The 16,123-nt window shown below is 49.7% G+C and overlaps 9 protein-coding genes across 9 annotated transcripts; 4 read left to right on the forward strand and 5 right to left on the reverse strand.

Moving 5' to 3' along the window:
- Window positions 1-353: 353 nt before the first annotated feature.
- On the forward strand, window positions 354-792 carry MGYG_02629 (hypothetical protein; the record flags this gene model as incomplete). The annotated part of the gene is made up of 2 exons (XM_003175051.1): window positions 354-558; window positions 626-792. The coding sequence occupies 2 exons, from the start codon at window positions 354-356 to the stop codon at window positions 790-792; spliced, it is 372 nt and encodes a 123-aa protein (XP_003175099.1).
- A 141-nt stretch (window positions 793-933) lies between these two features.
- MGYG_02630 (smad nuclear-interacting protein 1) lies at window positions 934-1,899 on the reverse strand (the record flags this gene model as incomplete). The annotated part of the gene is made up of 1 exon (XM_003175052.1): window positions 934-1,899. The coding sequence occupies one exon, from the start codon at window positions 1,897-1,899 to the stop codon at window positions 934-936; it is 966 nt and encodes a 321-aa protein (XP_003175100.1).
- A 530-nt stretch (window positions 1,900-2,429) lies between these two features.
- MGYG_02631 (hypothetical protein) lies at window positions 2,430-3,347 on the forward strand (the record flags this gene model as incomplete). Its single annotated transcript, XM_003175053.1, has 1 exon — window positions 2,430-3,347. The coding sequence occupies one exon, from the start codon at window positions 2,430-2,432 to the stop codon at window positions 3,345-3,347; it is 918 nt and encodes a 305-aa protein (XP_003175101.1).
- Window positions 3,348-3,993: 646 nt separating this feature from the next.
- On the forward strand, window positions 3,994-5,519 carry MGYG_02632 (hypothetical protein; the record flags this gene model as incomplete). Its single annotated transcript, XM_003175054.1, has 2 exons — window positions 3,994-4,484; window positions 4,541-5,519. The coding sequence occupies 2 exons, from the start codon at window positions 3,994-3,996 to the stop codon at window positions 5,517-5,519; spliced, it is 1,470 nt and encodes a 489-aa protein (XP_003175102.1).
- A 410-nt stretch (window positions 5,520-5,929) lies between these two features.
- On the reverse strand, window positions 5,930-8,173 carry MGYG_02633 (hypothetical protein; the record flags this gene model as incomplete). Its single annotated transcript, XM_003175055.1, has 1 exon — window positions 5,930-8,173. One exon carries the CDS (start codon window positions 8,171-8,173, stop codon window positions 5,930-5,932), a length of 2,244 nt encoding a protein of 747 aa, XP_003175103.1.
- Window positions 8,174-8,646: 473 nt separating this feature from the next.
- Window positions 8,647-9,708, forward strand: MGYG_02634 (hypothetical protein; the record flags this gene model as incomplete). Its single annotated transcript, XM_003175056.1, has 1 exon — window positions 8,647-9,708. One exon carries the CDS (start codon window positions 8,647-8,649, stop codon window positions 9,706-9,708), a length of 1,062 nt encoding a protein of 353 aa, XP_003175104.1.
- A 71-nt stretch (window positions 9,709-9,779) lies between these two features.
- On the reverse strand, window positions 9,780-10,322 carry MGYG_02635 (hypothetical protein; the record flags this gene model as incomplete). Its single annotated transcript, XM_003175057.1, has 2 exons — window positions 9,780-9,908; window positions 9,978-10,322. The coding sequence occupies 2 exons, from the start codon at window positions 10,320-10,322 to the stop codon at window positions 9,780-9,782; spliced, it is 474 nt and encodes a 157-aa protein (XP_003175105.1).
- Window positions 10,323-11,047: 725 nt separating this feature from the next.
- MGYG_02636 (hypothetical protein) lies at window positions 11,048-13,376 on the reverse strand (the record flags this gene model as incomplete). Its single annotated transcript, XM_003175058.1, has 8 exons — window positions 11,048-11,109; window positions 11,170-11,354; window positions 11,416-11,520; window positions 11,587-11,698; window positions 11,759-11,988; window positions 12,064-12,138; window positions 12,215-12,805; window positions 12,904-13,376. 8 exons carry the CDS (start codon window positions 13,374-13,376, stop codon window positions 11,048-11,050), a joined length of 1,833 nt encoding a protein of 610 aa, XP_003175106.1.
- Window positions 13,377-14,619: 1,243 nt separating this feature from the next.
- On the reverse strand, window positions 14,620-15,123 carry MGYG_02637 (non-histone chromosomal protein 6; the record flags this gene model as incomplete). The annotated part of the gene is made up of 4 exons (XM_003175059.1): window positions 14,620-14,649; window positions 14,706-14,827; window positions 14,894-14,989; window positions 15,063-15,123. The coding sequence occupies 4 exons, from the start codon at window positions 15,121-15,123 to the stop codon at window positions 14,620-14,622; spliced, it is 309 nt and encodes a 102-aa protein (XP_003175107.1).
- Window positions 15,124-16,123: the final 1,000 nt, after the last annotated feature.

Below are 16,123 nucleotides of genomic sequence, written 5' to 3' on the forward strand. Positions count from 1 at the left end.
TCCATGGATGTGAGAAAGCGTGGTTAGTCAACCGGGGCGGCTCTACGTAATCCCGAGCAAGGAAATCCGGTATGAAAGATGGGGATTATGACGTTACAAACAAGGAGCTCAAGCAAGGCAGCCGAACTCAAAAGAGGATGGCGAGGAAGAGTGGTTTACAGAACGAAGTATATAAGGGACAAGTAGATGTCTCTCTCTGGGGATTGATTCTACTTCTTATTCACGATCATAGTTTTATTAGTACATCAACATTTGAGTAAGTTAAGTCTCCTACTCAATTCAAGGCCTAGGACGGACCATGGTGGCTAACATCTACTCCACGAATAGACACTCAGAAACAAATTCTATCCAATATGTCTTTTGTCACTAGAGCTGCTATTGCCAACTCAAGGTACATCAAGCCTTCCATAGCCCTCACCGGAAGGACTCAGTTGAGCCGAGCCTTGTTCTCGACGTCACCGTATCACCAAAAGGGTCCTATCGAGGCGACGAAGGATACCCTAAAGGCAGCTGATAGACTCGTTTCGGATGCTGCTGTTAAGGGAATTGAGAAAGGAGGTACGTTTTCAGAAGATTATTCACACGTGGGCGTATCAGATCCAGGCTGACAGAAGTCGCTGTGTAGAAGCCGCAACGAACAAAATAAAGAACACCATGGGATCAACGGCCAAGGATGCGGAACGTGAAGCCCAAGATGCAGCCAAAAAGACGAGCAGAAAAGTATCAGATGTAGCTGATGAAGCGGCTAAGAAGGCCGCTGAGACGGAGCAAGAATTCTCTGGTAAAGCATAGTGCCATCTGCGGGAAAAGTTGATATTTCCTCGTATGGTATGGTGGTAAACTGGGGAACAAACTATGCCACCTACATGAATCAGTGTTGTCTACTCCATATATTCCTTTTTGACAGTGGAAAGGGCATAAGTTTTTGGCCGATCAGCTAGGAGGCGGGAGGAGAAGCACATATTCCCTTGTACTTAGTCCAAATTTCAAAACATCCTTATCCATAAGTTCCATGTATCGTCTGGCCGGGGCTGGATCTCCATTAACAGTAGTCCCGTTTGCGCTCTCCAAATCAATTAGGTATGGCCTGACTCTACCATCTCGATCTCCAAAGTCATTTCGTTTTTCGACGTATCTGAATTGAATAGCTGCATGCTGCTTGGAGCAGCTTGGGTGATCGATAGGCAAATCTGCAACTAGCTTTTCCTTTCCAACCAGCCAGCAGCTCCGATCTCCCAGCTCGATTGTTTCCAGCAGATTATCGTCCTTGAAGATGTATAGCCGCCATGCATCTTTGGCTGGAGGTTTTCTGGCCTCTGGAGGCTCATTGTATTTTAAAATAATAGCGGTGGACCCATCACCGGACCTAACAGTGTTGGTATCAGCTGCTAGACGGCCTGTGTTCCCGTAATTGGCTTTCTCTTTCTCTTGCTCGCCCACCGGCGTTGCCTGGCCAGATCCGTCTCGGGGTGTCTTCGAAAACGCATCCTGCTGGGAAGGGAGCGGTTTATCAGATCGTCTGCCTACCTGAGGCGAAGGACTACGCCTATGTGATCTCCGGGCGGGAGAAGCGGAGCGTTCCCTGCCCTCGCGGTGCCTGCGTGATCGATGTCCATCCTGCTCTCTTCGCCCACGGTCATGACTTCGTCGACGTGGCTCTCGAGAACGGTGTTTTCGGTTATGTGATGCCTCGCTTGATTCCACTGACCGGCTCCTATAACGGTGTGATTTTCGTCCTTGTGGGCTCCTGGAGCGCTTTCTACCGTCGGGGCTCAAGGACCGGTGTCTCTGTGATCTGGAGCTGCGAGCTTTGGCTCTCCCTCGGTCCTCACGGGAGTGTGAAGATACGGACCGAGATCTATGTCGGCGGGATCGATGGTTATCTTCGTGTCTAGGCATCGCTTGGGAGCTTATCCGGCGTCCTTCTGTAGAAGAAGAGCGTGCGAAAAGCTGGCGAATCTTTTCCTAGCAAGCCGTAAATAAAGCAAACGTCAGTCCCGTCCCATCGGTAACTGAATTATTAACATTTGAGAACTGCAGATTCGACTATTTTTCATTGGCCAAATATTTTATTAACTAAATTCAATTTGACCAATAAGAAGTTTCAAACAAGCTCATACTCGAGAATTAGTAATAATCTTTTTAATTGGCCAAACATGTCGGCGCGTTGTCTTGATCATGTAAAATCTTAAGTAAGCATGACCTAATTTGCCGAACAGCCGCAAGGTGAGAGATGACTAAGCAGTCACACGCTCAAACGAAGCTTTAGAGCGAACTTCTGCATTGCGCAGCAAAGACAAGTACTGTACGGGGTATAATACATATTAACTGGCGCACGCTGACGAGCCCCCAAGGCCGCCGATGTTCGTGTGCTGTCCAATCTATCTAACGAGCCTAGGAGAGATTGAAATGCTTGCCGAATCGTGCCGATGCTGAGGAAATCGACGCTTCTTTGCTCATGCGGCGGCCTACAGACCCTCAGCCCGCACTCCCCGCTTGCCCGCCCCGAGCAGCCGGCATATAGGCGACAATCGAAGCGTTTTGCTCATGTACACGGGCCAGGCTCTGATGGCGTGAAAGGGTCTGAAGATGACCTGTCATGGCCGGCGTCCCCTTCCTTTACCCCTTACGACTTGTTCCGGCTGGAACGGAATGCGCCCTACTCGAAAAGGCGGTTCTACCAACTCGTCAAGATCTACCATCCGGACGGACACTGTAACGGCCACCCCCTCTGCAAAGATCTGCCAGAGTCAGTGAGACTGCAGCGGTACCGGCTGCTGGTAGCTGCTCATGAATTGTTGTCGAACCCTACGAAGAGGAGTGAATATGACAAGTTTGGCCGGGGCTGGTTCCATAGAGAGGAGCTGTTTGGTACCCAGGGACCGACGGCGAAGAGTGCTATGGACGCATATTACTCTCGACGGAGAAAGGTAGACCCTACCATCTTCAGGAACGCAAGCTGGGAGGACTGGGAGCAATATCATGGCCAAAGTGGCGGGAAGTACCAGAAGCAACAGCAGTCTACAGGCGCCTCGCATGAAACGTTCGCCTCGCTCTTCGTTCTACTAGCCATCTTTGGAGGAGTAGCCCAGGCCGTGAGCATAGGGAAATACTCAAGCCTCGTTGACGAACGGGTTAAGCAAGTTAACCGAGAGTGTAGCCGCTTTCTGGAAGGTCGAAGGCACCAGACGGTCTCGGAACTGGAATCCGTGGACGAAAGAGTGCAGCACTTCCTAAAGAGACGGGATCCGTCTGGGTATGGGCTGAAGGAGGAGGAGGAAGAGACGTATCGAAAACATCTTCGAAGCCCTAACCATAATATCGAGCCTTACCATGGGGATCGTTGACGACACCCCCTTTTACATTTTTCCTTTTGTAGTTATAACAGCCGCTCTCCATTAGTTACATACATATCCGGCGTTACAGGGGCTCTAGGTATTTCCAATGCATTTATATTCTCTACTCACCACCATCAACGGAAAACCTGTCACTGCAGTGCTTAAATAGATGTCTGATGTCTGCTTGCATGTGAATATGTAGGGTCCATATATTGCTTCTTCAGGTGGCGGCGTTTCTGACACCTCCACCAATGCCGTCCGGTTGCATCATACAGGGGGGACGGGCCTTAGATAGAGCCAGGCTTCCACGTTATTACTCGGCCTCCCCAAGAGAAAAAGAAGACAAGGGACAAGAAGGCGAGACGACCCGTTTGTGGCTTGAGCTAAAGACGTGCCCTTTCGTTTGTTCCTCATATCAAAGACGCGAGGACGGCGTACGGAGTAAAAAAATTCTCCCCTGTGCAGGAATCACCACCTCGCCGCAGGCCATAATCTGTCCCTTTATATAGCTAAGGGATCCCACCCTTGACTGAGTTAAAAGGCCCATCTTCCTCTTAACTGCTCTTCGCCCTCTCGCAAGATCGCTTAATCCTTCATGCACTCTATCCAGCTATTGTGCACACGACAGTAAGAACGGATACGAACAACCGCTGCCATGGCGAGCCTGAACCTGACCCTGATCAGGCAGTACCTGGTACGCATCCCACTCGTGCTGGTCACTGCAATCCGGCGGTTGCTGCAGCTCTCGCCGGTGCAGGACAGAGTGGGCGTGCAGATGGAGCTGCTGGTCACCTTTGTGCGCTCGTTTCTCACCCTGGAGGACTCTGTCTCGAAGATGGCCGAAGTCAGGTTGACGGACTCGACGGTCAAGGGCTACATGTGGATTTCGAACGTGACGGTGCCCAAGCCGGCAGAGGACGATGTGCTCGATGCGCTGGTAAAGGCAATCAGACACCGTGGCGAGGGAGGAGAGACGTTCGATGTGCCTGATGTGCGCGCCGTCGAGGCAGAGTGGACGGGATACAGAAAGGGCGCCAGCGAGGACACGCCGATTCCTGACATCTCGGATGCAGACAAGTACGAGCGCCTGATGGAGGACGTGGAGGAGGATATGACTATCTTCTACGCCCATGGCGGCGCATACCAGTAAGCCCTAACCACACACACCATGGATCTATAAGCAATTGATACTAACGAGTCAGTATGATGGACCCTTGCACTCATCGCCCTACGACAACAGCCCTGGCTCAGCTCAGCCGTTCTCGCTGCTTTTCTTTACGATATAGACTGTGTCCAGAGCATCCATTCCCAGCTGGCCTCCTGGATGCGTTGGTGGCATACCTCTCACTTCTCTCGCCCGCTGAAGGTGCTCCCTATGAAGCTGTACCAGCTGAGAAGATAGTAATCGCCGGAGACTCTGCCGGTGGTGGTCTCTGCCTGGGACTGCTCCAGGTCCTCCTGACACTACGAGAGATCATCCCATCCAAGACAATTCGATTCCATGGCAAAGACGTACCCCTGGATCTTCCCGCTGGCATCGCAATGACCAGTCCTTGGTGCGATACTACTCGTTCGCTACCGTCTACCTTTGGGAACGCAAAGTACGACTACATTCCTCCACCACCACAGAAGCCCGGCACAGTATATACCCCACTGCCTTTCCCTCCAGACCATTTGTGGCCTACGGCACCGCCACGAGTAGACTTGTACTCGAATGCGAACATGATGGCTCATCCGCTTACATCGCCAGCCGTCAGTCCGAAGGGGATCTGGAAGGGATGTCCACCAATGTACATTGCCGTAGGCGAAGAGCTCTTGCATGACGACGGTGTATACATGGCAAGAAAGGCTCATCAAGACGGCGTCAACGTTGTCTTTGAGCGGTACGAAGGAATGCCGCATTGTTTTGCTTTGCTTACTCCCGGTGTTATTCAGTCCCAGCACTGTCTCAAGAGCTGGGCCAAATTCTGCCTTGATGTAGTGCATGACCGTGTAAAGGGATATGGAGAAGCCCAATTCCTCAACCACGGCTTGACAAAGACTGATATTCACCACATTGGCGAGATTGGTACCCTAACGGATGGCGAGGTAGAAAACCTGATCAAGGCCGGCAGAGACTGGCGTGTTGATGGCGAGCATGTGCTGCAGAAGGCATGGAAGGAACAGGAACTGGATTCCTGAGTACCTTCTCGCATTCATTCTAACTGGACAGGCACTGGATCCTATGCCTGAGCTTCCTCTATTTCTATTCACGTTGGTTATTCAACTCGAGCCATCTGTCATTTCGATATACAGCACAAGCCGTCTCAGCAGAAAGCAACGGACCACGAAGAATCTATTTACAGTCTACGAACGAATAACGAACCATACATCTAATAAACACTACTTACTGCCTGATAACCTTAATAGTCAGACTACTACGACATTCAAATGAAGTAATCCATTTTTATATATAAACCGGTATTCTATGTCCCCAAAACCCCAGGCAAATCCAGAATAAAATACTGGGCCCAGCCTGACCTGAAATAGTACCAGAAAAATAAGTAAGGGAAAAAGGAATAATACACCGTATGCATGACAAAAACGCTAAGCTATAAATATTCATCACCCTGCATACTGTCACTCTGGTCGTACACCGCAGCACTCGGCTGGTAAACGGGAGATATGGGAGACTGGTGATGTCCATAGCTCTGTGGCTTGTATACCGAACCTGGGCTTTCAACAAACCCGTCCCAAAAACCAAACAGTTGCGCGGTAAAGCGGAACAGTGCAACCAAAACAGTCCATAACGGTGACAGGACAACAGATAGATGGGACCAACGCCATAACATTGTAGGAATAACAAACGGGTATCGTGGCGCATTAGGATCCAGACAATTACGCTCACATTTGGATGCGTATAAGGGGTGACAGTAGTAATCGCACATAGCCAGCTCGGCAATCCACCAAGTGAAAAATATCAAGAGGACCAGGCCAATCCGCTTCCAGAAACGGCGGCTGGGGAGAGCAAGGTATAGGCGGCCGTCACCATACAGACCGCATGCTTCACAGGGAGCTGTAGAGTGGTTGTGATGTTTTATTCTTGAGTTTTTATTCTTCGAGCCAGTTGGGTTGGGCCGGGAGATCGTTTCTTCTGCCTGGTGTTCAAGATTGGACAAACCAGCTCTGGCCTCGCTTATGTTATGAAGGAGTGATTCCAGTTTCGAATTGACCCGATCAATGGTTTCTTCATCTGTGTCAACGTGAAAAGAGCGTGATGGCTCTATTTTGGTTTGCCCAACTCCTGGTTTCTCACTAAGTGCCTTGTCCTCGAGGATATCCTTCAGAGAGTCGAGGGTATTTTCTCCAAGAATAAGGCTATAGTCTCCCGATCTTTCTTTCTCGAGAATCGATTCCAAGGCACTTTTGGGAAGCTTCGGTTCTTTCAATGGCACATGCCGAGATGTGGATTTCCGGCGTTGTGCAGTCGTTTGCTCAGGTTTGTCAATACTAGTGGCTTTTCCTTGTTTTGGCATTTCTTCTACTGGTTTGGGCTGTATCTCTGGCTCCTGCTCTTCCTTTTTAATAGCCTCTATATAGGGCGTCTTTCGTTCCGTGACCGGAGTGTCAATCCAGGCTCCAGTAACAACTGGGGTTTTGGCCGTTAGGGGTGTCTTCGCTGCAATTCGTTGCTGTTCTGGAGTCTTGACAGGACTAGAACTCCTCCTCGTCAGCTTCCGAAGAAGCTGGCTGGAGCTTCCCCGGCCACTTGCAAGTCTAGGTTTCTCGCTCGTGCCGTAAGAGTGTGTAGATGAGCCGGTGTCTGGTCTGCGGTCAAGTCTGGCCGTGTCGGCGTCTTGAACCTGTCTGTCTTGGGCGGCGGACATAGAGAATTGTGCCCTGAAACTATTATCCTGCCTGTCTTTGGGGGCCTTTACTGGAGGGCTGTCGGACACCCGTAGTGACCCAGCAGTAAAGTCAAAGTCGTTCCCCCCCCATTCCGCAACCGGTAGCCGGATATCGTCCTCACTCTGCTTGTTATCGACTCCATTAGTAGTCGTGACCACTCCGTCCAGCCATTCCCTTGACCGTCTTCCCCGAGATCCCCATGTAGTAGGAATGTTCACAGCAGGCTCGACATGGTCGTCCATATCCGGTTCCGGGTGCTCCATGTCCTCTTCCTTCTTTTCCGCCTCATGACGCTGAAGATTCTCCATAGACAAAGCGGTCCGGAGATCCGTATCCTTTGCCCTACTGAATATCGGTCCGTTGGTACTCTTAGTGGCGCGCTTTAACCGCCGCTCGTCCAACGCGTGCTGTGTCAGCTTCATCCTAAGGTCATCGTCACTCACATCGTCTAGGAAGTCGAGATCGATATCGTAAATATTTTCATCATTCCGGTCAAATGTTCGACGGTTCCTCGCCGCTGGACTCGGTGAGCCTTGGTCTCTTCGCACTTGATCTTCCTGCGCCGCCAGATCAACAAAGTTATCCGCGTCGTTTATCATCCTGTACGGTTCCAGCAGTTCTCGCGATGACAGATTCGACCGGGTAAACTTGGGCGACGTGGCAGTCCCATTTCTCTCCCTTCCTGCTCTGTCATATCTCGGTGCTTCTTCGTCCTCTTCTCCGCTATTAGCTCTTGCTGTATGGCGGGGATATTCAGCAGCTTCGAATGCGCCTGTCAAGGTTCTGGTCTTACTAAACGTGATTCTGGATTCTCGTCCGTCCCGCATGCCCACCGTAGCTCTTCGCGACGAGGCAGTAGCTTCGAGTGGTCTGTTGTTACGGTTTCTATACCATGCCGGCAGAGGTTCGTAGCCACCGACGCGATGGTTCTGAGCAGTAGTAGACATCGCTTGTTCGTGCAGCTAGTTAATCGAAATATATCCTCCGCATTGTAGCAGCCAGCCGCCTTATCTCTGTCAAAAAGAAAGAGAAATGACCAAATATAAGTAAATCTGCAGAGTTGTCGTCCTTTTATTTACTTCTTGATTGCCTTTTCTGCGTTTCTTTTGGCTTGACGTGAGATCGCGTGTTGGTGAACGAGTTTACCCGAAGCAGACTAGCGCGTCTCGAGCTCCCAAAAAGTTCGAAAGAGTTGAAGCAAAAAGTCCACCAAGGAGACACATTTTGATAAACAGCAGACGGACGCTCGAGCGACAGGTTGGACCTTTTGCTGCTGCTTGAATTGAACGCCCTTTGTCTTCAGAAACTTGTGGTTCCCGGCCCGACCCTGGGAAATACTGAGATTGGGGCTCTGGAAGGGGGGATATACATCGGAGTTGCTCGTGATAACACCAATTGAAGGACTCCATATAACCTCACAATGGCGAAGAATGCCAAACGAGCATCCAAAGCAAGGGCATTTGCGCCGTCAGACTCCTCGGCAAAGGCACCTTCGAAATCGGATTCCTTTGATGTTCCTGCAGCGTTCACACAAACGCCATCTTCTCTAAAAGGCTTCCTTGAACCCCTATCTACCAATCGCATATACCTCGTCCATATCGATACTCATCCCCCCAGTTTTAAACGACAGATATTTCTCGTTCCACTTTCCATAAATATTGTCATAGTTGCTTTCATCCTATACAGGATATATACCGGCCTACATATGTATCCAGACATATTCACTGCGATTATGGGCGGGGCCAGTCCGGCCAAGATAGACACAGCGTCAGCTAGCTGGGGCTTTTTATCCAGTACACTGGCCTGGAGAACACTCAATTTTCTACTGGACTACATTTTGGCAACCATCTTCTTGCCGTGGCCTGTGCGTTTCTTCCTTGGTCCTATCCGCTGGAGGCTAGCTGTTGGATTCCAGTCCCAGGAAATCATTGTCCGCCAGAGCCGAGAATGGAGCGAGTCACTACAGCCTGGAACCTGGATTAGAGACGATGAAGCTGCGATGAAGGACAGAGTTATACCTGCTATTCTTCCATTTCGCTTACAAAAGACGGGATACCTCCTTATGGACGCTGACTGGGATATCGACTGTGGTGCGATGATCAATGCCCATAAACTGGTTGAATCGGAGAAGGCGAAGCTGGAAGACTTTCACACTGCTGTTCTTGTACATGGCGGTCCGTCCAAGGGCTGGCTGATATGGAGGGTCGAGCATGAAGCTGTTGCCGCCTCGGGAGAGACGCTACCACCCGCCGCACGAGACAGGATCATTGCATTTAAGGAGAAGCTTACAGGCATGGGCAAGGAAGACTTGTTCTACCGCTGGGTGGAAATCATTCAGTACGAAAGTACCCAGCCTGGAGGGTTCACTTCAGAAAGGCAAAGAAATGCCATGATAGAGGTTAAGGAGCTTTTTGAGAAGGAGGGTGTAGATTTTGACCAGTTCTGGAAAGATATCGGTGGCATGGAGGGTGTTACACTGTAGAGGTATCTGTAAAATAACGAGACATGAATTCCTGCCTGTATAAGATATATCATTGATCGAACTACCGATGCTCAATGCTTTGGAGCATCTCGAACCACATCGTTCGCCTCTTCAGACATGATCCCTTGATCAACAAGAGCCGCCACAACATCGACTACCCAGCTCTGACAATCTTTAAGCTGTGCCTTGCTCGTAGGTGGCTACCAACATAACATGGCTATCGGTCAGCTCATAAACCCATCCGAGTAGAAAGGGGAAAGCCTACTTACACCACTGTTGGCACTGGCAGAGTTCAGACTCGGCCACGGTGCTGCCACCGACAAGGCAACTTCTTCAATTCGATCCGAGGCAAGGATATCAGAGCACTCTTCTCCTCCAGGGCCGTCGAGCACAAACTCATCCTTGACTTGTTGTATAAGCACCTCCTGATGGGCCAGGGTCTCTGACTTCAAAGCATAGTTTCTCAGGAATTGGAGTGTGAAGCCGTTTAAGACGTCTCCATAGACGTGGATCTTTTTGCCAACGCCTGGTTCTGCGAGACTAGGGACATAGATGGCCCAGTGAGCTTTGAATAACGATCTGTTGTATATTATCAAGAGAATGTCACGGGCCATGTTATTATGGAGGCTTGTGCCGACAATTGGTATATCGTTGTTTCTTAGTGGCAAAAGGAGGGGTTTGAATTGATAACTAGCTTAGCCTAATTGTATGCAAACATTTGTACAAGAGCGTGCAGCTGGATATTGCGATAATATGCGTATTTACACCACAGCGCTCATTTGGCAATGCTTTTGGTATTATGAAAGGTAGGCTGTTGAACAGATAGATAATAAATCACCACTAGGCGCGGCAATTGATAAGGGAATAGTTAAAACTAAGCATCATATTCAGAGGAATGGCCGCCTAGGGTGTCAAATAATTCAAGTAGCCGGCCGTTAAACCAGAAGAAGACGCAAGGAGCAGCCAGTTAGCACAAAGTACCAAAAAAGAAGAATCAAGTAGAAGTAGAGTAACGACGCTAACAAAACTGACATTACAAAACAGGTGAGTAAGTAGGTGAATAGATAAAGAGTCAAAGCCAGCTAACTCCTAAACACACAACATGCTTAGACGCTTGCTCAAAGATGCATAGCTAGCAAGACGAGTGAAGGGATCAAGATGTTTGCGTGTAGTTGTAAGAATGTGGTAGTGGTTCCAAAATGGTTGGTATATGGGGGTACATAAGACATAGATATAAGCAGAATAATTGAGCAGAGAGCCGTAAGAATTCGTAGATCGTGTCATCGTTGGCATCCGTTCGTTCGGGGAGATATTCCAAGTAGTGCCATATTGTTACTGTTCATCTCTTTTTACGAAGGATGTGCGAAATATCGTTGATGGATTTAATGAACTCATCGGCGTCTATAGTATTGTGCATTGTTAGACCCAGACCGGCAGAGTGAAATAAGATAGCCATCATACCTTCCCGCGAGGTAAAGGTTATAACATGTTCTCCTCGTGATGTTGTAGAGGGTTTGTATTCGTCTGAGTTGATGAATACGGTAGGCTGTAGCTCAGTAAGGTATATCACCTCCTGTTCGACATGTCGCATCCATGACCGAGGCCGTTCCATGTACTGGTGAATAAAGGCGGTCCATACGGGAACACTAATCGTAGTTAGCATATGCAGGAAGGTCTGACGTACCGGCCTATATCATATTAACTTACTGTTTCAGTTCGCCGTGGAGAACAGTTGCATGCAAACGGGCGGCCCCTGTGCTACTATCAACGTATATGTGTAAAGCGTGGATGTAATGGTTATCTATTGTCTCGCTGCATGGTTGTACAGCGTTAGTAACTCGGGGCTGTGGAGAAGGAAAAGGGAGCAGTGGATTATACCCTGAGAAAAAAAGCTCTTCGCCGTCCAGTTTGTAATCCTTGATGCGGGAGACGGGGTCGGACGAGTCCTGCCCGCGTAAGGCGACGAACGTACAGAAGAACAAAACCATGTCTATAAATGCAGGTTAGCAAAATCATTAAACAATGGATCAAACGATGGTGAGAAGCATACACTCGAGCGTGCTGAATTGCAGATTTGCCCATGCAATAGGGCCTTCACCATCGTTGGACGGGTGACAGAGCATGAGACATGATCCTTCTCGACAGATAATCAGTGATGTAACGACGGTGCTGCTATACACCGTCCGTTTTTCTGACTTGACTTTACACAAAACTCTCACTCGGTGGTCCCTGTCCCGCAGATAAAAGGAGAAGGTGACCTGTGGCCTACCGGGGAATTTCCTACGATCATTACCATCTGTGAGTTAAACTATTCCCTAAGCTGTGAGGTTGCAGGTTAAAAAGGGGTTGGCCTACAGCTGCAGTAGTTCGATGTATCCCTTGTCCAAGTGAGCCTTCACCTCGGGCATACTTTCACCGTAACACTTTGTCCTAGCCAAGGGTTTATTAGTTGGAGAGTACCGCTAAAAAGGAAAGCAGCCGCTAGATAGAAAGGAGGTAATCGTACATATCTCCTGTGGACCGTAACGGAGTTGAAGTAGAGACTGAACCGTAGACTTTCATAGCCCAGTGTTTAAAGCTGTTGGAAATCAATGACATGGTGTCACTACTTGAATCAACAGGGGACTTGGGGCTAGTCGGGTTGGACCAGTGAATTGAGTCCTGATGCCCTTTTCTGTTCGGCCTCTGTCGCTCAAAGGAACCAGCCTTTTTCATCGACGATTTCCGTTTTGGTGGCTTCGGTGCCTTTGGAGGTTCCATGATATGCACCAACGTATCGTCGGGGCTTACTGCACGAGGCATCATAACCGGCGCAACACCCGGGACTGCAGGAGCAGGGGGAGCAGGTGGGGGAGGGGGAGGGGGAGGAGGAGGAGGTGGTGGTGGTGGTGGTGGTGGAGCAGCAGCAGCGTGATGGAATGAGGGATGTTGTGGGAATTGTCCTGGCATCTGGTGCTGTTGTTGAAAGAGGTGATGTTGCTGATGTTGCTGCTGGGATTGCTGCTGGGCTTGAATGGCAACCTGTCTGTCCTGGATTACACGCAATGTCGTTATTGCCGCTCGACAGCTAGCTAGCATAACCTCATCCGCAAGTTCTCTATAAGAGTATAAGTACGTACATTTAAACCGTACACACAACGAAATAAAATGAAACAAAAATAAGAATAAGAAATAAAGATAAAAATAACAACTCACCCCTGCACAATGGCGGACATCTCCTCTAGCATCTGCTTATAATACTTCAACCGAAGATGCAACGAATAACCAGCCTGGGTATAAAAGTATTGCCACAGCCCGTCCCAAGTCCGCTTATGCAACGCGGCAATAGTGTCCGCGATGGGCGTCCCGGCCGCCGCCGCCGCCGCATTATGCAGATTAGTGATATGGATGGCCTGATTCATACGACTCAACGACTCATAGATATCCCGCAGCGTCTGCCTGAGACTGGCCCGCACGACGAGCTCCAGGTCAGTAGCTATATGGGTAAAATTCTGGCGACGAGCGGGGGTTTTGTGGGTGCCATCTATGGAGCGAAGAGTAGCACCGATGCCGTAGAGCTCTGCTACGACAGCGGATATATCGACTGAGGCTGTTGGGACATGGGGGAGGAAGCTGGAGACTCCCCGAGCGATGTCCTCGCATGACTTTGCTATGTCGAGAAGGTTCATTTTGGGTATTGGTTGGGCATGCCTAGCCTTGAAGCATGTTATGGAGCAAGCAACTAACTATCCCAAGCGAGGAGCGAGGATAAATCTTTGTGGGAGGTATATAGTTATATGTCGGCTATAGTTGTTAAAGAGTGACAGGAGAGAGAGAGAGAGAGAGAAAGAGTCAAAGAGTCAAAGAGAGTCGTCTGGATAAGTAAAAAAGTGCAGCACACCGCTGTAAGTACGGTGTCAAGGGTATATATTCCACTAGTCAACTAGGAGGCTAAGAACCACCCACCACCCAGGGCAGCCCGCGGCCTTATATAAACACAAAGTTAATCACCACCAGGGCCTGGCTCTCTCGCCCCTGTCCTATCGTCAGGCTCTCGTCAGCATCTTCAGGGTATCTATGTCGCTGTGGTGTCTGTACATCCGTATTGCGAGTATGTGAGTTGGACCGTTTGTCGTTGAGCCGCAGAAGCAAAAAAAAGGATGAAGTCGCCTTGACGGCCCAAAACGGCGATCACATGGTCAAGGCTGCAGGTGTGAGTTGTCAGCTTAGTCATGATAGTCACGTGAAAGGCGACGTGTTAAAACTCCCTCGTTGCCTTTTTTCCGCCTTTTCTCTTCCCCTTCTCTCTTCCTCCTCGACGGCGGTGGTGTTAGGTTACCTGACCAAGGGAGAGTGTTGACGTTTGATGTTGGCGCTGCTCCCTGGCAGTGAGTGACGAGAAGACGACTGGAAGATGGCAGGCAGACAGAGAAATCCCCCGGAGAATACGTGATACAATTCGTGAGCGAGTTACAGGAAAAGAAGCAAGACCCCCTACTACACTTGACCTTAAAAGGTAAAAAAAGGAATGGAAGACATAAGAGAGATGGAGAGAGAGAAAACGAAGCCGAAGCACCGACGGCGAGGCGATGCTTAGTGGAAGAGGAAGAAGCCAGCAAGGTAGGGGGGAACACTCAAGGTGGGATGTGATGAAAATACATAATAGCTTTGGAACCATGAAACCCCCATCGATACCGTCCGTCCCAGAAGAGAAAAGCCGTTTGAATGAAAGGAAAGAGGAAAAGAAAAAGAGACAAGGGAAAAAACCTTCGACGAGACACAGAGAGCGATTAAACGGTATAACAGATACAGAGGACATAACCAGCAAGCAAGCACCAGCAGCAGTACAGGAGAGACGACCGGGTCTTTGAAAGAGCAACTATGGAGAAAGCTGTCTTTTCATCTTCATGTCTGCTTTCTCTCTTCTTTGCTTTAAGAGGACTCTTCTTCTTCGAGGCGAGACTGGTTTATGTTAGTCTGGTTATACGAGAAAGCAGGAGGGGGGAAGGAAGACTTACGTTGTATGCGGCCTTCTCGTCTTCGTATCTCTGCTTGTCGGTGGCAGCCTTCTCCTCATAGGGTTTTCGCTGCTTGTCGGTCAAGGCCTTCCATCGCTCTCCGAGGACCTTACCAACTTGGCCTACAACGGACAAGTTAGTTTTTTCTTCTCTCTTTTCTCTTGCTTGATGGGAAATGGATGACCTACCGAAGGTGATGCTTGGGTTCTCCTCGCGGACACTAGCACGCTGCTCGTTGGCAAAGATCATGTAGGCAGAGAGACCACGCTTTGGGGCATTGGGGTCTACCCGTCCGTCTGTTAGCCATTGTTGCCTGGAAAGAGAGAGATGGCGAGAGGAGAGACGAGACGAGCTTACCCTTCTTCTTCTTCTCGACACCGCGCTTGGTCTTGCGGGTAGTGGACTTCTCCTTAGGCATCTTGACTGTTTTAGTCTTTATATTGGTGACTTGAGAGCCTGGGATTGACGCTGTCTGTTAGTCGAGTTCGTCGAGGTGCTTGTGGTGGTTGATGCGCAAGGAAGAAGAGGTTGAAGAAGAAGAGGAAGAAGGGAGCGGGGAGAGAAGAAAAAGCAGGCCAAGTCGCGTCCAAAGCACGTCAAAAACGAAGTGAGAATGAGCTCGAGAAAGCGACAAGAGTGAAGAGAACGAGAATGCGACGTGTTTTCACACCAGCAGACGCGCTGTTTGACCGTGTAGTCAAGCAGAGCAGCAGCAGCAGCAGCGGTAGTAGCAGCAGTAGTAGCTGAGTCTGTTCTGCTGCGGAGCTGGGCTGGGAGGGAAAAACACAGCCTGGAGAAAAAACAGAAGGCGAGAATAACAATAAAAGAGAAGAAAACAGACGTGACGAGAGCGATCAGGCAGGCTACAGAGAGCAGCAGAACTTGCGACGATGGAATTGCGTGCAGGCAGAAGTTTGGTGCATGGTATAGATCTATATAGATCGTGTAGAGCAAGCAAGCAAGCGAGCGAGCGAGAGAGAGCAAAAAAAGGGCTGAAGGTGAAGTCGCAAAGATGGCAGGAAGAGAAGCAAGCTTACCTTGAGCGTCCTCTTCTTGATGGACGGTGGTGTATAAAATGGGAGTGGTGGTGCGAGTGTATATAAAAAGGGTGGTGGTGGGAAGCGCAGTTAGTATGGACGAGCCTTTTTTTGGTGGGTGGTGGTTTTTGTATGGGAAGAAGTTTTGGTGAGAAGAGGTGAGGTGAGAGAGTGAGTGAGTGAGTGTGAGAGTGAGAGGTGAGAGGGAAGAGAGAGAGAGCGAGAGCGAGAGGCGGGCGAGGTGGGCGAGGGCGAAAGGGCAGCGGCAGGGGCAGGCAAGGGAAAGCAAAGGAAAAAGAGAAGTGCGGGTGGGCGGGCGGCCTGGGCTGGCTTTCCCTTCGTCGCTCTGGTCTGTCTCTGTTTTCAGGCTTACCGTACGCT

This window comes from Nannizzia gypsea, genomic scaffold (genome assembly GCF_000150975.2).
Source record: "Nannizzia gypsea CBS 118893 supercont1.2 genomic scaffold, whole genome shotgun sequence".
NCBI lineage: Eukaryota > Fungi > Ascomycota > Eurotiomycetes > Onygenales > Arthrodermataceae > Nannizzia > Nannizzia gypsea.